This window comes from Cololabis saira, chromosome 24 (genome assembly GCF_033807715.1).
Source record: "Cololabis saira isolate AMF1-May2022 chromosome 24, fColSai1.1, whole genome shotgun sequence".
NCBI classification, from domain to species: Eukaryota; Metazoa; Chordata; class Actinopteri; order Beloniformes; family Belonidae; genus Cololabis; species Cololabis saira.
The window spans coordinates 20,569,381-20,594,546 of record NC_084610.1 but is presented as its reverse complement, the minus strand read 5'-3'; the positions used below and the strand labels follow the sequence as shown (position 1 = coordinate 20,594,546).

Here is a 25,166-nt window from a genome sequence, read left to right as displayed (position 1 = left end):
TCCCCGGTCATCCCGTTGCTGCTTCCACCTGCCTACGTGGATGTCTGCTGTTGCTGCCGGAGCTACCTGGACATTTCCCATATTTTTCCTTTCATATTGCTTGAATTGTTTTCATGCGTTGTCTTGCTGAAGGATGCAAGACTGTCCCTAAAGAAGACGTTCGTCTGCAGAGACGTGGAACGTCTGCAGAGACGCAGGACGTCTGCAGGGACGCATGCAGCAGCTTTACCTCTTTCCACCTCCTCCGGTCTTTGAGGCTGCAGTCGCACCTTTTCTACAGCAGGGGGCGTCATGGAGGACATTACTCTCATGTCCTGTCTGCCCAGAAATGTTCAGTAGTGTGGGGACTAACTTACCCGAGCTGCCGCTGCTCCTCCAGTTTGGTCATGATGTCGTTCAGGTTCAGGCTGAGCTGCGGAGACTCAGACGTTAGCGAGCGATCAATCGATTTACGGCTGAGTGTGATCGATCACGCGGGATCAGAGTGACTCACTTTGCTCATTTCTCTGTGGAACTTCTCCTGATGACCCGCCAGGCTCTGGAATGTGTTCACGTAGATGCCGACACGTCTGGATGGACAAAAACGCACCGTTAGCAGTCGGTTCTGAGCAGTACTGGAGTTGAGGGGGGATGAGGGAATAAAAACGGTCCAAATCATCCCCCCCTGGAATAAAAACGGTCAAAATCATCCCCCCTGTAAAACTGCCATCCCCCCTTTCCATCCCTTATGTCATTTCATCAATGAATGTGTTTTTACTGCTATTTCAACATTTAGAGTCATCACCAGAAAAATAACACCAGAAAAATAACTTATTTGACAATTTTCACCTGTTTCAAGTAAATTTTCACTTGAAATAAGTAGGAAAATCTGCCAGTGGGACAAGATTTATCTATCTTCTTATTACAAGCGAAAGAATCTTGTTCCACTGGCAGATTTTTCTACTTATTTTAAGTGAAAATCTACTTGAAACAGGTGGAAATTGTTGTTTTTTCCAGTGATGAGTCTTGTTTTAAGTGTAATGAGATTTTTTTTACTAAAATGAGACATTTTAACTATAAATAAGACAAATATTCTTGTTAAGATTTTGAGTTTTTGCAGTGATCCATTTTACTTATCCTGTGAAGGACAGAGTCATATTGATAAGTTCAGAAAAGTGTTTTTTATTGTTGTGTTTTGATGTATTTGATGTAAGCCCAGTGGATATTTAAAGCTTACAGAAGGCTGCATTTAACTGCTGCTATGTCATTCCTGCAGTATTTCTGCAGCTGTTTTGGTCACTGCTATTATTTGTAATATATTATATTATTTGTAATCAGCACAAATTATCTGTCCCCATATGATAAAATCCACCATCCCCCCTGATTTATTTTTTACAATTCGAGTACTGGTTCTGAGTGACGGATGAAGGTGCGTATCTGCGGGTCTCACCTGTCCCACAGCGCCGGGAGCTCGTCCTGCAGGCCCACGTTCAGCTCCTCGAAGATCTTCTGAGCTCGGCCCAGCTCCTCCTCGGCCTGCACACACACACACACACACACACACACACACACACACACACACACACACACACACACACACACACACACACACACACACACACACACACACACACACACACACACACACACACACACACACACACACACACACACCCTAAATGATCTGGCTCTGCTGCGTCTCCAGCCTGAAGGCCACACGGGTCCTTGCAGGGAGACCAAAGAGTCAAGCGATGGTTCTGATTGATCGGGCTGCGATCAGGTCGGCAGACATGATCAGCAGAAGGACGGAAGATAACAAACCTCTCAGCAGCCAATCAGAGGACTGACACGTGTAAACTAAGAACTGCTGATTCTTTGATTGATGAGGTGATAATTTGGATTGTAACGGTAAAGGAAACTTTCCCACCTCACCGTGTCTGCAGGAGTGTTGATTTTATCAGCCTGGCAAGCTATCATTTTAGTTTTTATTAGTTTTAGTCACGTTCTACTCCTTTTAGTCATTTCAAGTTTCAGTCGACTAAAAGTCTGAGCATTTTAGTCTTATTTTAGTCCAATATTGTATTTAGCCAAACCCATTTTACAATTCAAACAAGGTTATCTTATTATTATATTATTGTTACCTTATAGACTCAAGAATACATTCATTCCAGATACAGAAGACTCTAATTTGAGTTTACAACATATTTATTTTTCCGCATTTCTCTCCGTCTTTTTCTTTTTCAACGACACATTGGGTTTTCTTTTCCACGTCTATGTAGGAAAGTGTATCCAAAGATGGATCTTCTTCTTCTCCAGCCCCAGAGCAGATCCCTGCGTTTCTCTCTGTAACTTTGTTTTTAATGACGTTAACTAGAGCTCTGCGTTAACGGCATCAGCCTCTAACTCTGCAGCTGCATCTTCTGGATCTGATTCCTGCTGCAGCGACTGGGATTGAGGACTAACGTCACCCAGCAGAACTAAACCAGAGAAACTACTGAAAACATGGACATTAAACCAGAGAAACTACTGAAAACATGGACATTAAACCAGAGGAAACTACTGAAAACATGGACATTAAACCAGAGAAACTACTGAAAACATGGACATTAAACCAGAGAAACTACTGAAAACATGGACATTAAACCAGAGAAACTACTGAAAACATGGACATTAAGGATCTTTTTTAGAACATTTCGCCTCGTTTGGTCAACGAAAATAAAGACACATTTTAACAGAGTTTTTATTTTGTAATCTACATTTTAGTCTCGTTTTTATTCCTCTACGATATTGCATTATATATTTAATTATCGTTATCGTCACATGGCCAGCATTTTCGTTGCGTCTTGTCTCGTTTTCCTCAGGTGATGAAGGTTCGTTGACGACGATATTTAATCATAAATTTTGTTAACGAAAGCAACTTTAGTCTGCAGCCATCAGCCCAAACCATGACACTTTTTAAATCACTGCAAAGATGAGCAGCAGATATTTCAAACACTGCGGGAGCTCCAGGTTCAGCTCCGCCCACTGCTGATCATGTGACCGCCTGCACACTTGAGTGTTTTACAGAGGTGTCAAATAACGAAGTACAAATACTTCATTACCTTACTTAAGTAGAAATTTTGGTTATCTATACTTCACTGGAGGACTTTTTACTTTTACTCCTTACATTTTCATGCAATTATCTGTACTTTTTACACCTTACGTTTTAAAAACAGCCTCGTTACTCTATTTCATTTCGGCCTTTAAAAAAAACTATCCAGTTAAATTGCTCCATCCGGATAGAGTGAATTTGGTTGTGGTTGTTTCAGATGTTCTTGTCCAGTTTTGTTCTTACATCCGTTCCCTCAGATTCCTGCAACTAAACTTGGATGTACATTCCAATAAAGGTTAGGATAAATGATAACATGCCTCTGAAGTTTGACTTTTTGCGCCATTACAATACTTATAGGCAACTAGTCATCATATCTCCTGCTCTCTGAAACACATGTTAATGCTCAATAGTACACATGTATGGTTCTTTAATATATTTGCATTATACTAAGATACATTCATTTTCAATGGCTTTTGTCCTTAATGGCTTTTTTCCCCCTTACATTACTTTTACTTTTATACTTTAAGTAGTTTTGAAACCAGTACTTTTATACTTTTACTTGAGTAAAAAACTTGAGTTGATACTTCAACTTCTACAGGAGTATTTTTAAACTCTAGTATCTATACTTCTACCTGAGTAATGGATGTGAATACTTTTGACAACTCTGGTGTTTTATTTAGTTATCTCTGGGGAAAGGGGGGGTGTGAGGAAGAGGAGAAGAACCAGAGCGTTCACCTGGTTGTAGGAGAGGTTAGTCTGAGCCACCTGGTGGGCTGAAATCAAACCCTGGGCCCAGCTGGGAGCCGCCATCTCCAACAAGGCCGCCGGCTAACCACAGCAAGCACACCCAGCATGCAGCAGGCGGAGGAGGCGGAGCAAACGCAAACACGTTAGTGCTGGAACACGCCGGCCTGAAAGACTCCAACAAAACTTCATGAGCTGGATGTAAAGGGTGAAACTGCAAACGCTGATTTAAGGTGGCATGAATGGAAATGACGCTTTTCCCTCTTCACCAACTAGAAAACTATAAATAAGACAAAAAAAAATGAAGGATCCAGACCTGCAGTTCCACCACTGACCACAAGGGTCTGGACCAGGACCTGAGGTGGAACTGCAGGTCTGGATCCTCCAGGTTAAAATGGCCAATAAACATATTCACAGTCTGGGAAAATAAAACGGCTTCATAGGTTTTTATGTAAAATATAAAATTAGTGATGCACCGATTGTTGGGTAACCGAAATTGTTCGGCCGAAAAAGGCAAAAAAACACTTGGTGTTCGGTGGAATAAGTGGGAAAAAAAACGAACAATTAATAACAGCGTTGTAATATAAGGAAATAGACTGGCCACTCCTGTAAAAGTTGCGCACCACAAACGTAAATCATTGGCCAACCAAAAAGTAACCACATAAGAATTTTACCTAACATTCACCACGAGGTGGAACCAAAATAACAATGCTGGGAAATTAAAAAATGTTCAGTTTTTTATGTTCAATAAATATTTTCTACCTTGTAATTTTGTAAAAGATTTTTTTCTTTGAAAAAAATGGTGAAAAAATTGGCAAAATAAATGAAAAACTGCGAAGAACCATGTTCGGTATTCGGCCAAGTGTTTATTATTATTTTCGGTTTCGGTTTCGGCCACAAATTTTCATTTCGGTGCATCACTATATCAAATAAAGAAATAGTCTGAAAGTCATTTACCTGAAACAGAAATGTCCCATATAAATGCTGCAGAAACAGTTTTATCTCTCATACCACCTTAAGTCGCTCGTGCACGCTCAAACGCACACAAACTGCAGGCCGAACGTCCAAACTGGTTGGCTGGTTACCTTGGCGATCTTGGCCTCGTCCTTCTTCTTGCCCTTCTGTAAGGAGCCGAAGTGATGGCGGGCGCTGTCGAAGTCCACCATCTTCCTCTCGCGCTTGGCGATGCGAGCCTGTCGCACATGAGCACAAGCTTCGGTCATGAACCGCGCTGGACGGACGAGCCGCCGCCGTGTCTCACATACATAAACACGAGTACGATCACAGCAGGGGAAACTGTGTCCTGTTGGACGGAGACGCCAGGACGTCCCAGGAAACAACCTCACGTTGGCCCTTTTCCACTAGTACCTACTCAACTCTACTCATCTCAACTCTACTCATCTCAACTCAGCTCTACTTGGCCTGGTTTCTTTTCCATAACAGCAGCGTAAACTTTCAGTTTGAGCAACTCAAAAACATCTAAAATGGGAAAGAGCTGTTGTGCTATCGACTGTACTCGAAATGGTGCGTCCGAAATGCCATACTAAACAGTAATACTAAAAAGTATACTTAAGTTCGGGACACCTTTGAGTAAATATCAGTAGTCTGCATTAATTCGGACGTACTATTCAGAGTGCACAGGTCACTTCCTGTCGGGAGGAATATTATACTTATGACATATACGTATCTGCGCAGCACCTAGCAACCAAACACCGCTGCATTGCATTGTGGGAAGTTTCTGCTTAGCTAGTGTCCATCAATCCATACTATGTATGGATTGATATACATAGTAGTATGTATACTACTATGTTTCGGACGCACTCATAAATCTCACATACTGTTTTTGCTATTCATTAAGGTGAAAGTATGCAATTTCGGACACAGCCATTGTTTTACAGACTGACGAAAAATAGGCTTAAGAGAGACAAATGGATCACTGCAATTCGCAGAAACAACTGGATTCCAGACACCGAAACGTGGATTTGCGGTTCCCATTTTGTATCAGGTAATGTTGGATTTTTGGGTAGCTAACGTTAAACGGTCAAATCATAAAGTTCGGTGTCCTCATCACTTTAATTTCGCCAACAAATCCTGCCTTGAAGTCGGACCAAGCGTCAAGACTTTTGTAAGCCTTCAAGCTTTGCTTTGTGTATTTCCCCGGTGTAGAAATTAAGTTCATATAAATATCAGGAAACTTGATTCGTGGCCAAATATTAATGTCCATGGACCACTGGTTCTTGGTAACTGTACCAAATATTAATGTCCATGGACCACTGGTTCTTGGTAACTGTACCAAATATTAATGTCCATGGACCACTGGTTCTTGGTAACTGTACCAAATATTAATGTCCATGGACCACTGGTTCTTGGGGTAACTGTACCAAATATTAATGTCCATGGACCACTGGTTCTTGGTAACTGTACCAAATATTAATGTCCATGGACCACTGGTTCTTGGTAACTGTACCAAATATTAATGTCCATGGACCACTGGTTCTTGGTAACTGTACCAAATATTAATGTCCATGGACCACTGGTTCTTGGTAACTGTACCAAATATTAATGTCCATGGACCACTGGTTCTTGGTAACTGTACCAAATATTAATGTCCATGGACCACTGGTTCTTGGTAACTGTACCAAATATTAATGTCCATGGACCACTGGTTCTTGGGGTAACTGTACCAAATATTAATGTCCATGGACCACTGGTTCTTGGGGTAATTGTACCAAATATTAATGTCCATGGACCACTGGTTCTTGGTAACTGTACCAAATATTAATGTCCATGGACCACTGGTTCTTGGTAACTGTACCAAATATTAATGTCCATGGACCACTGGTTCTTGGGGTAACTGTACGGGTCACTGTCAAGTCCAACTGCCTTTAGTTTAAGCTGATAATCAGCTGTTATCCCGTCTTTTCCACTAGTTGCAGACATTTTTGCCACTCAGTGCGAGTAAGGGGGCTGGTCCAGCAGGAATGTGACGTCAATGCAGACCCTCTATATATCAAGTTAAAAAATTAGTGAGAGAAGCTTCAAGCGGCAACGCTTTTTAATTTTTTTAGTTTGTCTCTGCGCTGCTGAAAAGTCAGTTGGAGCCGCGAGCAGCTATGAAGTGACAGAGCTCCTGGTAGATCTGATCGTTCCTTATCTCCGTCTAGATCCCTTTTTAATTCTCTCCTCAGCACCAGGTTTATGAACATCTGCACCTCAGAGTTGGACCAGAACAGACTTTTGCTGGTTGAATAAAATAAAATAAGAAGCCGCTCTTTCTCTGATGTCACATCCTGACTCAGACGTCTGACTCCAACCCCCCGACCAATCGGTGGCCTGTAGTGTGATGACGTCAGATACAGTCGACTCAGCCGCTTAGAACCTCGGCAGAAAAGTTACAGAAAAGTATCTACTCAGCACGTTAGACCCCTAGTGGGAAAGAACCAAACCGAGTGGAGGAGAGCCGAGCTGAGTAAGTACTAGTGGAAAAGTGCCATTTGTTTGTTTTTCTGCATTTATCACATGCATCGTATTTTGTCGTCTTCAAGGCCATCCATTCTTCTGCATTGCTCTGAAACTTTTCGTCATTTTGTGCCACATTGAATGATGAAAGTCTCTTATTTTGAAAGGCCAGCAGGACTGCAGTCTATTCTGCGTCTGCATGTGTTTCCTCTCAGAAGGGTTCCCACCTTGATTTCAGGAAACTGGGTCAGGTACGAGTCCATGCCGTGCAGGGATTTATCGGTGATGTTCACGTGGTAGTCCAGCCACAGCGTGTCCGTGTCCTGAAAAACAACATCCCAGAATCACTCTCCTTCAAGCCTTTCCCCTGAACCTTCTGTTTCCACACTGCCACCAACACATGAGTGATGTAGTCACGTAGTGACGTAGTGATCAGTCTCATTCTATACTCACACAACAGCTAAAGTAAATGTAGCCCCACTGCTTCTGCAGGATCTAATGGGGTAAACAGGTGTATAGCAACACAATGCTAAGAGGGAGAGACATTAGCAATGGTATAAAGCCGAGGACACACCAACCCGACGTCGCCCGCTGTCGGCCGACTGCTGTGTCGCCTCGCGTCGCCTGTGTCGGGCTCAAAAAGAAGCACTTGAACACACCGCAAAGACGTCACACAAAGGCCGACTATCGCGTACGTTCTGCGCAGTCTGCGTTTCAATTTGCTGCAATATTTTCGGAGAAGAGCCGCCGGTCCGGGGCGCAGCAGCAGCCCAGATCGCCAGGTCAACCTCCCGTCGTCCCGGGGAGAAACCTGCAGCTCTGTGGAGAATTACCGCTGGCTGAAATAAATCATTTAGGAAGATAAATGTTGGTTTAATAGATGAAATCTAACAGTTGTAGCTACGCCTGTTAAGAAATTTGCTTCGAAAATTTCAAGATTTCTGCTTGCCTGCCGGCTCGGGAGCTGATTTATGGTTCTGCGTTAAATCGATGCAGAGCCTACGGCGTAGGGTACGGCGTAGGGTACAGCGTAGGGTACGGCGTAAGGGCGCGCGTCGGCGCGTAACCTACGCCGTAGGCTCATGCGTTGGTGTAACGCAGAACCATAAATCAGCCTTTATTCTGGCGAGGTTTGAAAAAGACTTCGCAATAACGAGAAAACGAGTGATTATATACATTCACTGAGTGAATATTATGAAGGTAAAATATATATTTCTCGCTAGAAATGTAATCAAAACGCATTTTTATGCAGAAACTAACTCAAAATATTGATTTTATTCACTAAAAAATAAGAAATGTCCGCCATGTTGTTTTTTTTTTATTCAGTCCGCAAATGACGTCGAAAAGCATTCTGGGAAATTCTGGGAACAGCCAATCACAGAGTGATTGACCGACGGCCGATGCCAATTCGACATGTCGGCTGAAAAGCTGCCGACGGGCGGCCGACCTGTGGCGACATGCGGGACACACCGGGGAAACTAGCTCGCCCGACGCGCACTGATGCTCATCGACGGCCGACAGTCGGCTTGGTGTGTCAGGGCCTGAGAAGAAAAGGTTGCTGCACTACATCTGAACAAACCAGCAGACGTCTGGACCCACTAGACCAGGGGTCGGCAACCCAATATGTTGAAAGAGAACCATATTGGACCAAAAACACAAAAAACAAACATGTCTGGAGCCACAAAAAATGAAAAGTCTTGTATCAGCCTTAGAATAAAGGCAAATGGCGAAAGGCGAAATGTTGAGAAAAAAGTCGAAATGTTGAGAAAAAAGTCTAAATTTCTGGGAAAAAGTCGAAATTTCTGGAAAAAAGTTGAAATGTCAAGAAAAAAGTTGAAATTTCGAGAAAAAAGTCGAAATATCAAGATTAATGTTGAAGTACAATCTTGAGAAAAAGTCGAAATGTCGAGAAAAAAGTCAAAATGTTGAGAAAAAAGTCAAAATGTCGAGAAAAACATTTGAAATGTCGAGATTAATGTCGAAGTACAATATTGAGAAAAAATCTAAATGTCGAGAAAAATGTCGAAATGTCGAGAAAAGAGTCAAAATTTCGAGAAAAAAGTCGAAATGTTGAGATTAAAAAGGAAAGGAAAAGGGAAGAAAAAAAAGAAAAAAAAGGAAAAAAAGAAGAAAAAAGGAAAAAAAGGAGAAAAAAGAGAAAAAAAGGAAAAAAGAAAAAAAAAAAGGAAAAAAAAAGGTCAAACATTTTTGAAAAAGCTCCAGGAAGCCACTAGGGCGGCGCTAAAGAGCCGCATGCGGCTCTAGAGCCGCGGGTTGCCGACCCCTGCACTAGACCCACTGTGAAGCACGGAGGTGGAGGGATGCTGGTCTTTGGAGAGACCTGGTCAAAGTCCAGACCTGAACCTGGTTGAAACATCTACTGATGTTCCTACTGAAGGAAACATCTACTGAAGGAAACATCTACTGAAGGAAACATCTACTGGGGGTTCCTGCTGGAGGTGGATCTACAAGCGAGGGGTGTACTTAGTTTTTCGTGGTGTGGGGTGTCTGGCAGTGTGGAAACAAGGTCTTGTCCTGCAGAGCTGCAACAGTGAGTCCCACAGACCCCCCTCAGGGACCTGGACCTGCAGCAGACCCAGAACCCCATCAGGGACCTGGACCTGCAGCAGACCCAGAACCTCCTCAGGGACCTGGACCTGCAGCAGACCCAGAACCCCCTCAGGGACCTGGACCTGCAGCAGACCCAGAACCCCCTCAGGGACCTGGACCTGCAGCAGACCCAGAACCCCTGGTGTGATGGTTCAGGGGTCTGTGGGAAACACTGGAAGCCTCTGGCACTTTACCTCCAAGTTACAGTCCAACTCCTTCTCTATCATCTCCTTCAGGTGAGCAGAGAGACGCATGCAGTTAGAGGGAAACAAGAGAGGAGACATGAGCCGGACCTTCAGAAAACACACATGTAGGACCTGAACCCAGGACCTGAATCTAAGACCTGAACCAGGACCTGGACCAGGACCTGACCCAACGTGGGCCTGCAGAGACGGCGCCACCGCCGTTCAGCTTCTAGGACCTTTCTGGAGAACTTGTTTCATGCAGGTCTGTGTTGAAAAAATAGATTTTCCGATTCCAAATTGATTCTCATATTAATTTCTAGAAATTGATTCCTATGTATAGAGATCGTTTTTTGTCATTGTTACATTAAATTGAATTGATCGAACATGAAACAGTAGTGAATACAAAACAAAACAGTTATAATCAATAACAAATAAATGTAAATAAGAAAACTAAACTAAAATATGAATAAAAACATGCATCCATCATAATTAACATGCTTGAAAAGGAGTAGGAAGAAGTACAAAAGATTGCAGGGTTAATATGCAAAGATATGCGCCGTATTCTGTAGTTGAAAACGAGGATCTCAGTAACGGAACCAAACTACGTCATGGTGTCTCGCAAGAGGTAATAGACATGTATCAGTCGGTCCAAGAAAATTTGAAAAATAATATATTTTTATTTGACTTTTAATAAAAGTAAAAACAATGTTTACATTGTCACTGGCTGAGAATGTCTTTTTCATGTTAAACTTAAAGTAAAAGTGCATTAGTACATAATTAATAACAGCTTTAGGGTGAATTTTAAAGTCATATTTTTTATTAGGCACCAGGTTAGTGTCGTAATAGCAGATATAAACATCTCTGGCGTCCGTGTTCGGTAATTCTGCCCCACATGATGTTTCTAAAGCAGTTCTATCAGCATTCTGGGAGCTGATTGGTCCTTACAGCATCATTAGCTGCCAATACTTGCTGTTGAATCTCAATACAATACTAGTATTGATATGTTGCATAAATATATAGTCATGTAATTCAGGCAACAGCTCAAAAAACAGTTTTAATAACACTAACCCAAATCAATATGGGATCGAATCGGATCGAATCAAAGCGTGATAATCGATTCTGAATCTTAAGAATCGGAATCGAATCGATTCTTGACATTTGAATCGATCCCCAGCCCTATATGAGATGCTACAGAAGACATGTACGAGTTGAAGAGAGCAGATTCTGAATGTACATCATACACCGTATGTTTATGAATCACTACTTTTAGTCATCTGACAGACAGACGACTGAAAGAAGTCTTGAATAGGATTGAATCAAATCGTGATAATCGATTCTGAATCTTAAGAATAGAAATCAAATTGATTCTTGAGGTTTGAATTGGCCCTGGTTCCCCGGTTCCCTGGTTCCCTGGTTCCCCGGTTCCCTGCCTCACCTCCACCAGCGCGTTCATCTCCTCCTTTCCAAACCAGTCGGGCTCGTACATGTCGGCCAGACAGTCCTGCAGCCGCCGCGAGGCGTCGTGCATCGCTGAAACACAAACACACACCTTTCAGCTTCAGCAGACGTTTCTGCGGCGCGTCCTTGTACCGCCCAGACCATCATCCCTCCACCTCCGTGCTTGAGGGCGGGTTGGAGGTGAAACGCTGCGTCTCGGCACCAATAATAATGATCTAAGTCAGTGGTTCTCAACCTTTCTGGGGTCCTGGACCCCCTGCAAATGCAAATTTTTGGTCAACTCTGAGTCTGTTTTCTTTCGAAATGTCGAGATTAATGTTGAAATACAATTTCGAGAAAAAAGTCGAAATGTTGAGAAAAAATTCCAAATTTTGTGAATAAAGTTGAAATGTTGAGAAAAAATTCCAAATTTCGAGAAAAAAGTCGAAATGTTGAGGAGAAAAAAGTCTAAATGTCGAGATTAATGTTGAAGTACAATTTCGAGAAAAAAGTCGAAATGTTGAGAAAAAATTCCAAATTTTGTGAATAAAGTTGAAATGTTGAGAAAAAAGGCGAAATTTTGACTTTATTCTTGAAATAGTATTTCAACATTATTCTCGAAATTTCAACTTTTTTTCTCGACATTTCGACTTTTTTCTCGAAGTGCACAATAAAAAAAAATCTTCCCCTCTCAAATATTTTTTCTCCTGCCTGGCCCTAATACTCTTCCGTACTGCTACGTTCAGAACAAGCCGTCTTTTTTTATACGATCCATTATCATCTACTACTCCTTTTTTCCTTCTTCTTCTTTGTACTTATCCTGTTCTTCTTTGTTTTAGTTTTTTTTTAACATTATTGGAATATCAAGCGCTAAATTGAACGTTGGAAGTTAATGAGTGTTCCCCCAACAGCTTCCTGCAAATATTTCAAAATAAAAGCATTTTTGGAGAACTGAAAGGCATATCCCCACTGAAACTGGGGGGCTTTTAATTTGAAAAGGATGCAGATCATGTTACGTTTGTATCAACAGTGTCAAAAACCTTCCTATTTAGGAAAGCTTTTAACTGTTAAGGAGAGTAGAGAGGAGAGGAGGCTGGTGTATTTGTTCGCCGCTTCTCAGTCTCTGAGTTTTTACATTTTATTGATTCTGACCTTTTCCTGTACTTGTTTTAACTTGTTTTAATCTTGTAAGCACTCGGGGATTCCCTGAATGAAGAGTGCTCTATAAATAATCTATTATTATTATTGTTATTGTTGTGCAGTAACTTCAACAAGGCAAACGATTGCAAGATTTCTTATTAAAATAGAGTAACATTTTGTAAAACAGTAAAAGAAGGTCATGTGACCCTCTGTAATTTAGGTAGATAAAGGTGTCGGTCAAATTTGAATAAAAAAATAATCTATTTCTATAAAAGTTTCAGAGGATCTTCTTTAAAAATCTATATTTTATTATCACTGACCCCCTGCATTAACACCACGGACCACTAGGGGGCCGCGGACCCCCGGTTGAGAATCACTAAAGGGGTTGCCCACAATGTTTTTGTTTGGTTTTTGGCTCCAATCTTGTTAAATAAATGGTGATGTTTATCTGCCGGACCATGAAACCCGGGACACTCACTCTTCACCGCAGCCTGGTAGGCCTTCAGGTCTTTGTGCAGTTTGGTTCCTTCTGCCTGAAACGACAAACACAGATGAGAGGGGGGGATTCTGCATCCGAGGCTCACGTGACTCAGAAACGGAGGAAAATGGCCGCCCACCATCTGCTTGTTGAAGTTGGCCACCATCTCCTCGAAGGCGGCATCGCGCGTCTCGTCTGCTTTTCCCAGCTTCTGTAGGACCTGCGGGGCGAGACGAGCAGACGCCGTCACTCCATCACCTTCACCAAGACCCGGCGGTCACGTCTCAGAGGAGCGACGCAAATAAACACACAAGAGGCAAAACGCCTCACAGGAAACTGGAGGATGGAGAGAGGAGAATCCAAACCAGCAAAATAGAAAAGCATGTGGGCAAAACTGCAGACAGCTTCAGCAGCAGGAACTCAGTAGATGTTCCTTCAGTAGGAAACATTCAGTTCTGGAGTTGAGGGGGGATGAGGGGGGATGGCATCCCCCCCTGAAATAAAAACGGTCCAAATCATCCCCCCTGTAAAACTGCCATCCCTCCTTTCCATCCCTTATGTCATTTCATCAATGAATGTGGTTTTACTGCTATTTCAACATTTAGAGTCATCACCAGAAAAATAACACCAGAAAAATTACTTATTTGACAATTTTCACCTGTTTCAAGTAAATTTTCACTTGAAATAAGTAGGAAAATCTGCCAGTGGGACAAGATTTATCTTCTCATTACAAGCAAAAATATCTTTTCTACTTATTTTAAGTGAAAATCTACTTGAAACAGGTGAAAATTGTTGTTTTTTCCAGTGATGAGTCTTGTTTTAAGTGTAATGAGATTTTTTTTACTAAAATGAGACATTTTAACTAGAAATAAGACAAATATTTTTGTTAAGATTTTGAGTTTTTGCAGTGATCCATTTTCCTTATCCTGTGAAGGACAGAGTCATATTGATAAGTTCAGAAAAGTGTTTTTTATTGTTGTGTTTTGATGTATTTGATGTAAGCCCAGTGGATATTTAAAGCTTACAGAAGGCTGCATTTAACTGCTGCTATGTCATTCCTGCAGTATTTCTGCAGGTGTTTTGGTCACTGCTATTATTTGTAATATATTATATTATTTGTAATCAGCACAAATTATCTGTCCCCATAGGATAAAATCCACCATCCCCCCTGATTTTTTTTTACAACTCGAGTACTGGAAACATCAGTAAATGTTTCAATCAACAGGAACTCAGTAGATGTTCCTTCAACATGACACCAGGACAGAAATGTGCACAGCCGACCAGAGGTGAGGCATGTTGGCCTGAGCTCCTCCTTTCCTCATTTATTAGGGTCAGAGATCAAGACCTCGCGGCCTCGCGGCTCATGTAAAAACATCTCTGCGGACCGGGAACCAAATCCAGCGTCCACATTCATCTGCCGACTCAAAAACCTGTTTCAAGACTCCGAAACTCAAACCAAAGTTGTTTGTTTGTGTTCTGTCGTTTCTAGATCTGAGCAGATGAGCAGGTGGACGAACCTCCTCCTCCTTCTCCTTCTCCTTCGTCACCTCCACCACCTGCCTCCCTAATCCTGCGACGGACGGGACTTCCCCTCCGCGGCAGCGCTGCCAAGGTGTGTTTAACACTCTCACAGCTCGCTAGGAAGAACCATCTTCCTTCACTTTACAAAATGCTCAGAGATGAGATCGAGGTCTATTTCAGGACAACTGTGGGATCTGTTTCAGTGTTTGGCAGAGCCTCCAGTTGTACTTGTGTGTCAGACGCTGCGGTATGGAGCTAGAACAGTCTTATAATTCGCAAATGCACACACCGTTTCACAAATGCACAGGACAAGTTTCACAAATGCACACACCGTTTCACAAATGCACAGGACAAGTTTCACAAATGCACACACCGTTTCACAAATGCACAGGACAAGTTTCACAAATGCACAGGACAAGTTTCACAAATGCACACACCGTTTCACAAATGCACACACCGTTTCACAAATGCACAGGACAAGTTTCACAAATGCACACACCGTTTCACAATTGCACAGGACAAGTTTCACAAATGCACAGAACAATTCACACGTGCGTCACACGGCTCTGGTTGAACGGCCCGACAAACCATCTCCGATCGCGCTGTTTTCTTTACCGAGATCACAAGAAAAGCAGAACAGTGATCTCCTCTCCATCCTGTTTATTTATCTTTTATCTCCTGTTGCTGTTTATTTATCTTTACTCCACCAACTCGAAATATTAATTACTTTTCTAAGCGAACGGCGCTAATGCAGTTCAAACAGCAGGTGTATCCGCCCCTTTAATCTAATTGGTTTACGAGTAAGTCGTGTTTTATCCACTGCTCTGCGTCTCCCACGTGGGGTGCGCTCTTATGATTGGATGAAACAAAGGAAGACATCTGTCTGGTTGCAGATCCTTCTGTGTTAAAAAAAATGTATTTGTGGATCGAGTCACGTCAGGGGAGTCTCAAAACTCACACACAAATCCAGCGCAGCTCACAGACAAAAATACATTTGTATATCTTGTCCTACGCACGTGTGAATTGTTCTGTGCATGTGTGAAACGGTGTGTGCATTTGCAAATCGGTGTGTGCATTTGTAAAACTTGTCCTGTGCATTTGTGAAACTTGTCCTGTGCATTTGTGAAACTTGTCCTGTGCATTTGTGAAACTTGTCCTGTGCATTTGTGAAACGGTGTGTGCATTTGCGAATTATGAGACTGTTCTAGCTCCATACTGCGAGGACACGGTCGGTTCCTGTGTTGAGTGAGGACGTTCTGGTCACCGTGGGGACGGACCCTCAGGACCTGGTCCAGAAGAGTCTCGCGTCGGGCCGGGTGTTCAGTTTCAGGCCCCAAAAATACCCCGGCGCAGACGCGCACGGGCGGTTTGTGGGGTATTAAGGGTGACGGGGAGGCGGTCTGAGGGTAAATATAGATGCACTCGCCGGAGCCGGGAGTCCGGGGAGGACAGGTGCAGGAGCCGAGCCGGGCGCCTCCACCTCTCATACGTTCGTCTTCCAGGGAAATAAAAACTCGTTTGTTTGCTTTTCATCTATCAACTTCCGCTCGCCAGGGTTCGGGTCGGCTCCCGTCGCCCCGTCGCCCCGCCGGCTTCATAAAACCAAACTCCTCCCGGCTCGACCGGGAGGAGTTTCCCAGCATGCCCTGCATAGTGCAGCCGACCAGATGGCATTACAATCACATATCACTATGGCAACCATGGAGCCCCCAGCAGAGGCCCCGGGGTCAGGACTGGACCTGGTGACGGCTGTCAGTCAGTCGTGAGGAACCTGAACATCCTCGCGGTTGCCACGGCAACGCCGTCGATGTCTCAATCAGTGCGTTTACATGGGAAGTTTAATTCCTCTTTAATTCAGAATTAAGATTAAATCCGATTTAAAATGAGTAAAAATTACCAAATAGAATAATTCCACGATCATGTATACACTCATTCCTCTTTAAATTAATTCTGGTCTTTCTTTCTGCTCGTTCCCTCGCCCGTCTGTCTCCATGACGCTTATATTCCGCTGGGCTTGTTTTCCAAACAAAGTTTCAAGATGGCAGCACGCAGTAAACGGTGGTCAAGAGCAGAGAACATTTATTTAATAAATATCTTGGAGGACCTGGAAATAATTAAAATAACAGATGGCAGGAAACATAGATAGACGTAACTTCCGGTCCGCCCCCCTATCCAATCAGAACCTTCCCAACCCCCAGACCTGTAGAGGAATTGGATAAAGCCGATCAAACGTGTTTTCCATGTAAACCTCAATTCAGAATTACTATATCCATATAAACTTGAAGGAAAATAGTTTAATTCGGAATTATTTAATTCGGAATAATTAAATCCGAATTAAAACCCTAACCCTAATAATTATTCCTGGCATTAACATGATATATTGTTTCATATTATTATATTAAGTTATGAAATCTCATGGGATATATATTATAATAGTATCATTATATTGTTATATATAATAGTATGGTGATATAATTTGGTTATATGTTATAATATTTTATAAAAATTATGTTATATTAGGATATTACTATATTATTATGCTATATTTATATGATATCATGCTACACCACTCTATTCGATAATTATTTATTTGTTTACTCTCGAATTAATATTCTCAATTTATGTATCTATTTTCATCATCTTATTAACACTCACACACGGCACGCACGCACACACACACACACATATTGATGTTGTCTTTTGTCGTTGTTTGCACTGTATGTTAATTTAAAAAAAAAAAAAAAAAAAATCCGAATTAAAAAACATCATGTAACCGTGGCCAACGTGGTTCCACCAACAACAAGCACGGTTGCTCATTACTGCCACCTACAAACGTAATACTTCCTTAAAAAAGCTGGCGTGGACTGAAAAAGTATTTAAATCAAGAGGAAAAACGTAATTTCCACCAAAAAACTTCCAAACAGCTAAACGAACCCGTCGTTAAGAACGACCACAGGAAACTAACCAAACCAAATAAGAGTGTACAGATTGTAACGCGTGAAGATGACCACTCTGACACAAAAACAGCCCAACTCTGGATTTGGTCTACAGCCCTCATAAATCATAATCCAGAGGAAAACCGGACTCAACCGAAGTCGTCTTTGCCGTCTTGGATCGTTTCTGCTGCAGGGTGGAAGAGCACCAACAAGTAGCCATCTCAGGAGGACACAATCTTTTCCTGAATCTTACAGGATATTTACTGAGGGGATATTGTAATAGAGCTGTCAATCATCTAGATCAGGGGTGTCAAACTCATTTTGCTTGGCGGGCCGGATTTGACAAACTTTTTTCTCGCGGGCCGCACGCTCAAAATAACAAAAACGGTGTGAAATTTTTTTTTTCTAATTCTTTTTTTACTATTGTTATTTAATCCAATATCAGTTTAGTTAATTTTAAAGGAAATATGCCCTTTGTTTACACTCTAATTATGTCAAATATATTTCTTCAGGATCTTTTCTTGACATTTCTCATTTTTTTCAAATTATGTAAGATACTTTTAATATCATTTTACAAAGATAAACAGAAACAAGTATTTTTTTATAGGAAATTTAATTAAAAGCAAAATCTTTCTTATTACATCCGAGTGTTTCTTTGTGATTTAGAGATTTTTCCAGTACAATTAAGTGTATTTATTTTTAAAAATTGGCGCGGATATTTACGCCAGTGTGCCGAAAAAGTCAGCACTTCTTTTTTAACTGTTTTACTTTGTCACTATCCTCGTATTCAAAACTGAAATTCTCAGAATAAATATCTTCTATCATCTTTTTTAGCAGTGATATTTTTCCTGTGAAAATATATAATAGTAGTCAGTTAATAAAAATAAACGACCGTCTACAAAGAAATAAAATCGGCAAATGCATTCTAGAAAACTAAAAAAAATTCGAAAACTACTGTCTTTGTGGAATAACGATGGATTTGTAGAAGAAATATATTATCGGATATGCTGCGATTCATGGCAATTATTTATGCCTTCCTTTTTAGTAAATTAACATTTCGTTTTTTTGCGTTGGAAACTTCTCGCGGGCCGCATGAAAATCTCTCTCGGGCCGCACATTTGACACCCCTGATCCAGATGCATTGGTTCTTTTGTTTTAGACTAGATTAAGGAGGTTGGAGCTGGAGGAGGTGGAGGAGGTGGAGGGGGCAGCATGCCAGCAGACAGACAGCTGAAGCCGACACACCCCCTCACCCCCTCCACCCCCTCACCTCCAGCTCAGCCCGACTTCACAGGGAAGATGATACCCTGACCTTCCTCTGAGTTCTCGGATCCTCAGGCCAGTTTAACACCGTTTTCTGCTCCTTGGACAGAAAAGACTTTTCTGTAGCTGAAGGATTCTGTTTAGGAACATGGTGAAATAACTTGAGTTGTGAATGTGCTGTTATTTTTGCAAGAAAAAGGGAGAAAAGCATGTGGGCAGAACTACAGACAGCTGTGATTCAACAGGTCCAGCTTCAGCAGGAACTCAGTAGAACAGCGGTCGGCAACCCAAAATGTTGAAAGAGCCATATTGGACCAAAAACACAAAAAACAAATATGTCTGGAGCCGCAAAAAATGAAAAGTTTTGTATAAGCCTTAGAATGAAGACAACACATGCTGCATGTATCTATATTAGCTATAACTGGGGGAAGATTTATTTTTTTCATTATGCACTTCGAGAAAAAAGTCAAAATTTTGAGAAAAAACTCGAAATGTCGAGAAAAAAGTCGAAATGTCGAGAAAAAAGTCAAAATTTTGAGAAAAAACTCGAAATGTCGAGGAAATAGTCAACATTTCGTGAAAAATGTTGAGAAAAAAGTCAAAGTTTCGAAAACAAAGTTGAAATGTCGCGATTAATAATGAAGTACAATCTCGAGAAAGAAGTCGAAATGTTGAGAAAAAAGTCGAAATGTCGAGAAAAAAGTCAAAATTTTGAGGAAAAAAGTCGAAATGTCGAAGAAATAGTAAAAATTTTGAGGAAAAAAGTCGAAATGTCGAGGAAATAGTAAAAATTTCGTGAAAAATGTTGAGAAAAAATTCAAAGTTTCGAGAACAAAGTCGAAATGTCGGGATTAATAATGAAGTACAATCTCGAGAAAAAAGTTGAAATGTCGAGGAAATAGTCAAAACTTTGTGAAAAATGTCAAAATTTCGAGAAAAAAGTAGAAATTTCGAGAAAAAAAGGCAAAATTTCGAGAAAAAAGTTGAAATGTCGAGAAAAAAGTTGAAATGTCGAGATTAAAAAGGAAAGAAATAAGGAAGAAAAAAAGGAAAAGAAAGAAGAAAAAAAAGAAAAAAAGGAAAAAAGAAGAAAAAGGAAAAAAAAGGTCAAACATTTTTGAAAAAGCTCCAGGAGCCACTAGGGCGGCGCTAAAGAGCCGCATGTGGCTCTAGAGCGGCGGGTTGCCGACCCCTGCAGTAGATGTTTCCTGTCTGACTTCATCAGTCTCTCATGGTTCTGGAGGAGTTCTGGCTTTTATTTCTAACGATACTTCAGTTAATTGAAGTCCCTGGACCTTCACGTCTCCACAGATCTCTGAAGGTCCACCAGCATCTCAACCAGGTTCAGGTCTGGACTTTGACCAGGTCGTTCCAGAGCTGCTGTATTTATTTTATTTTTTCGTCATTCTGTGAAGGAATAAACCTTTAACTATCATACTATTTAAAATCTCTCCCCTTTAAAGTTCCATAAAAGCAACATTCAACCCGTCAAAGGTACAGTAATATTTCAATATCCCTTTACTGATCATCCACTGTATGATGAAAACTGGACAAAGCCTCTGTGACCTCATTTAAAGGGAATCTATTATGAAAAACACGTTTTTCTTGCTTTAACATACAGGACTGTCTCAGAAAATTAGAATATTGTGATAAAGTTCTTTATTTTCTGTAATGCAATTAAAAAAACAAAAATATCATACATTCTGGATTCATTACAAATCAACTGAAATATTGCAAGCCTTTTATTATTTTAATATTGCTGATTATGGCTTACAGTTTAAGATTAAGATTTCCAGAATATTCTAATTTTTTGAGATAGGATATTTTAGTTTTCTTAAGCTGTAAACCATGATCAGCAATATTAAAATAATAAAAGGCTTGCAATATTTCAGTTGATTTGTAATGAATCCAGAATGTATGACATTTTAGTTTTTGTAATTGCATTACAGAAAATCACAATATTCTAATTTCCTGAGACAGTCCTGTATATAAAGTGGTCTCCCCTCAGCCTGCTAAACTCAGAGAAGGAGGAAAGCAACCAAATTCTGCAGTGTCTGTACAGCCGCCCGGATGAGCCGTCCAGTGTGATGTGGATCTACGAGCCAATAAGATTCTGCTCCCGTCGTTACGTAACGACAGGAGCGATGCGTGAAACCACGCCCACAACTAACTCTGGCCGGAACAACAACGACAACTCCGCCGGCCGGAGCTTCTGCCATTTTCTACGCGTCATTCAGGCAGCCAATCAGCACAGAGCCTCATTATCATAGCCCCGCCCACTCAGAATCCTGCATAGATAATGAGGTTAGAGACTGGGATGATAAAGACATGGCTTAGAGGCTGAATTTCTAATTTATTTAGCAAAAACAATCAAAAGTTTGTTTTTAAGACATTCAAGGCCTGTTTAAAATAGGTATTAGATGCCATAATAGGTCCCCTTTAAATGTTTAAAGTCCAGTTTCAGGTCTCTGGATCCGTGGGACTCTCAGAAACTGGATCTGCCCAACCCTGGTTAGTCCAGAAAGGTGACGAGTCTTTAGCCTGCTTACTAGCTCAGCCCAAGCCATGTCAACAGACTGCCGTTCCACGGTCATTCATAAATCCACGCCCCCTAATTATGCATAAATAAATAAATTAATTACTAGTTCTCAATTCTAGATTTCATCTCCAACTCCGGGGACTAAACTGTTTTTTGTTCTAGACCAAGGGTCGGCAACCCAAAATGTTTTAGAGCCATATTGGACGAAAAACACAAAAACAAATATTTCTGGAGCCGCAAAAAATGAAAAGTCTTGTATAAACCTTAGAATGAAGGCAACACATGCTGCATGTTTCTATATTAGTTATAACTGGGGGAAGATTTTTTTTTCATTATGCACTTCGAGAAAAAAGTCGAAATGTCGAGAAAAAAAGTCGAAATGTCGAGAAAAAAAGTTGAAATGTCGAGAAAAAAGTTGAAGTACAATTTCGAGAAAAAAGTCAAAATGTCGAGAAAAAAGTCAAAATGTCGAGGAAATAGTAAAAATGTTGTGAAAAAAGTCAAAATGTCGAGAAAAAAGTTGAAATGTCGAGATTAAAAAAGGAAAAGGGAAGAAAAAAAGAGAAAAAAGAAAAAAAGGAAAGGAAAAATAGAAAAAAAGGAAAAAAAAGAGAAGGAAAAAAAGGTCAAACATTTTTGAAAAAGCTCCAGGAGCCACTAGGGCGGCGCTAAAGAGCCGCATGCGGGTTGCCGACCCCTGTTCTAGACTGTAAATATGTTTATTTCTGCTGTAAAGTTGATCCAGACCCTAGTGGTCTGCAGAGGAACTGCAGGTCTGGATCCAGATCCTGGTGGTCTGTAGAGGACCTGCAGAGGAACCCACTCGTAAAGACGAATCATTCAAATATTCTGTGTAAACAAAGTGTAATGTTTTGATGAGCAGGACTTGTTTCCTGGTTGGACAACAAGGTCCAGGACAAAAACCCCCAGTGACCCGGTCGGTACCCGAGGAGCTCCGGAGGAGAATCTATCTCCACTCCCAGATCCGTTTCCAGGGGTTTAAGGTGGAGACGGAGCTGCAGACCAGGCCGGCCGTGAGGGGTGTCAGCGTGAAGCGTCTGCTGACTGAGTGACAGCACTCCTGGCGTGGCACTAAGGTGATTAGAGGGTAAAACCTCAGCAGGCTTAAGCAGCAAGAGTGATTAGGACGGACAATAATAACTCGGAGCCCGACACAGACGCTCGCTCGGGTTTCATTTGGTTTTCTGTCCTGGACGAGTATTTCATTCAGCAGCTCCCCTCAAACTAACGTCTTACTACTAATGGGAAAGAGAATATTCTGGATTCACGTTTTAGGGACAGAGATGTCAAGATGGTGTAGAAACGTCTGACTGACAAAACACCCAGGTTAAAGTCTAGGTCACAGCCAACGTTACATTTTGTTACTGTTACAGTTTGTTTTTACATTTTAAACCCATCGTAGTAATCTAATTGTACAAAACCTTTCAAAAAGCTCCTGGTGTTTAATCGGCTGATGGCTTCAATGAGATTTGAAACAATGAATTCAAAACTTTGAACCCTTAAAAGTGCATGATTGTTAAAAAAAGGCTTAACTTACCGCATTAAAATACTGCAATCATAAATGTATGTTAAACCCCTTAACGAGCATAACTTACTTAGCACTTTCTTAATTGATGTAAAGGCCTTGAAAAGCCCTCGATTAATTAGTTTTCAGGTAGACTTGAAAGAATAGCTTCCATGTAGTCTAAGGCCACATTTACACATAGACAGGTATTTACAAAAACTGATATTTCCCCCTCTACGTTTTGAAAAATACCATAATTTACACAAACCGGCATAAATATGCTGTTAAGGTGCTATGAGCAGCCAAACCTGCAGGGGGCAGTGTAACGAGAAGATAAAGTCATGCTAGCCAATCAGAATCCTGGAAAAAAACATCAACAAATGACACGTAGCCAAACAAATTGTAAACACATGATGCTGGTGACGTTTCTGTCTCATAATGTGACGTTCTGAAGCCTAAATGGCCGTTTCCATCCGTTTACAAGCAAACGTGAAGTTGGAGTTTTTGCAAATCTCCACTTTGGCCGTAGTTTTCAGAAATGATCGTTTTTGGTGACTTTGAGCTTCGTTTTCGTGTAAAGAACGGCCAAAACGCATGAAAACACCACCGTTTTTGCTACGTGTAAACGGGGCCTAAAACATTACTTCTTAAAGCCACCAGATGTAGTAATACCACGTGTGACCAGGTGGGGGAGAACATCACAATAAAGAGACCGTCCCCCCTCAGTGGCAGCTCTCTATGCTCACATGTGGTCAGAAGTAGCATTTAAAAATAAGAATAATGCTTTAAAATACCTCGCTTAAGCTTTTTCTTCAAATGTCAACAGCATCTCTTGTTTTATTTAAAGGTTTTAAATCTTTAAAAGCGGTTTACTTTTGACCTCATACGTACAGGAGCGACTCAATCACGCGGTTTGGGGTGAGACTGGGGTGAGGGCGTCCGGGTGCCCACCCGGGTCACCCCAGGGTGTCCCAGTCGCCCCAGTCGCCCCGGTTCGGTCCAGCAGGACCGGGGGCTCCTGGTATTTGTGCTACAGAGTCAGGGATCCAGTTTCACAGCAGGACACCGTGTCCTCCTACCTTCTCCTGCGCCCTGTTTAGTCTCTTCTGGACGTTGATGGCCAGTTTCCCGGCGGTCACCCCCTTCCCTATCTCAGCCATGTCTGAGGGTTCCCGGCGAGGAAGAGGAGGATGAGAAGCAGAGGGAGAAATGTGGCTGAGGGAGAGCCTCCTCGGGCAACGGCGGCGCGTAAGAACCCCTCCGGTGATCTACCTGGATCAGTAATCCAGTTGACAGTTTCTTAAAGGCGCAGTGTGCAACTTAATCCGGGTTTTGTGTGTGAAAACAAAGGTCGGGGGACGTTTGGTTACAAAGCAGAGGCAGATTCAGATATCCTGCTGCTCTCGACTCTTTCTGTCAACTGATGCAGAGTTCAGCTCCAAATGGAAACATATTAGGTTTCCTCTCAACTCTTCCTCTTAAAGGCGCAGCAGGTTGGTATTATTAGCAGACAACTGTTGCACATGCAGCTGCTGCGCTGCTCACCGACCACGTCCAGTGCTGTTTCTAGCAGAGCTCAGGGCCACTATAGGGGGGAAACCATACATTCATAAAAACCATAGATGGTGTAACACTGGACTCACAACCTGTGACATCACGCACCAAGAGTGCTTTTAAAGCCTCTTCTTCTTCTTACTGCAGGCTACCATGTTGTAAATGGGTGGAACGCCCAGACCTGGAACCAGCTGGAACACACCCACTAACTGTCAATCACAGTTGGCTATTTTCACTGATTCACTGGGCTAAAACAGGGCTAATGGAGCAAAAACCAGGATAAACTGAGCTAAAATCAGGGCTAATGGAGCTGAAACCAGGATAAACTGAACTATAACCTGGATTCAACTAGTCAAAACCAGGGCTAATGGAGCAAAAACCAGGATTAACAGATCTGAAACCAAGAGTAACAGAGCTAAAACCAGGGTTATGGAGCTGAAACCAGGATTAACAGAGCTAAAAACAGTGCTAACGGAGCTAAAACCAGGGCCAATGGAGCTAAAACCTGGATTCACTGAGCTAAAATCAGGGCCAATGGAGCAAAATCCAGGATTAATTGAGCTAAAACCAGGACTAATGGAGCAAAAACCAGGATTAACTGAGCTAAAATCAGGGCTAATGGAGCTAAAACCTGGATTCACTGAGCTAAAATCAGGGCTAATGGAGCAACAAACATGAGTTAAAATCAGGGCTAATGGAGCAAAA

The 25,166-nt window shown here is 41.7% G+C and overlaps 1 protein-coding gene across 7 annotated transcripts in view; it reads right to left on the bottom strand.

The window, feature by feature from the left end:
- The window catches only part of bin1b (bridging integrator 1b), a 34,391-nt gene extending 10,052 nt beyond the window's left edge, over positions 1–24,339 (bottom strand). For 2 of the 7 annotated variants that reach the window (XM_061716002.1, XM_061715997.1), the window contains exons 1-12: positions 23,987–24,339; positions 13,263–13,343; positions 13,124–13,178; positions 11,504–11,598; positions 10,078–10,113; positions 7,501–7,596; positions 4,900–5,007; positions 3,806–3,898; positions 1,430–1,515; positions 494–569; positions 357–412; positions 230–274 (exon numbers count right to left, since the gene is read on the bottom strand). In XM_061716002.1, coding sequence (XP_061571986.1) covers positions 230–274; positions 357–412; positions 494–569; positions 1,430–1,515; positions 3,806–3,898; positions 4,900–5,007; positions 7,501–7,596; positions 10,078–10,113; positions 11,504–11,598; positions 13,124–13,178; positions 13,263–13,343; positions 23,987–24,067 — 908 coding nt within the window. In that variant the 5' untranslated portion in view covers positions 24,068–24,339. The remainder of the gene's footprint in view (positions 1–229; positions 275–356; positions 413–493; positions 570–1,429; positions 1,516–3,805; positions 3,899–4,899; positions 5,008–7,500; positions 7,597–10,077; positions 10,114–11,503; positions 11,599–13,123; positions 13,179–13,262; positions 13,344–23,986) is intronic. The other 5 variants (XM_061716003.1, XM_061715999.1, XM_061715998.1 and 2 more) reach the window with 4 other exon arrangements.
- Between the last annotated feature and the right edge of the window lie 827 nt (positions 24,340–25,166).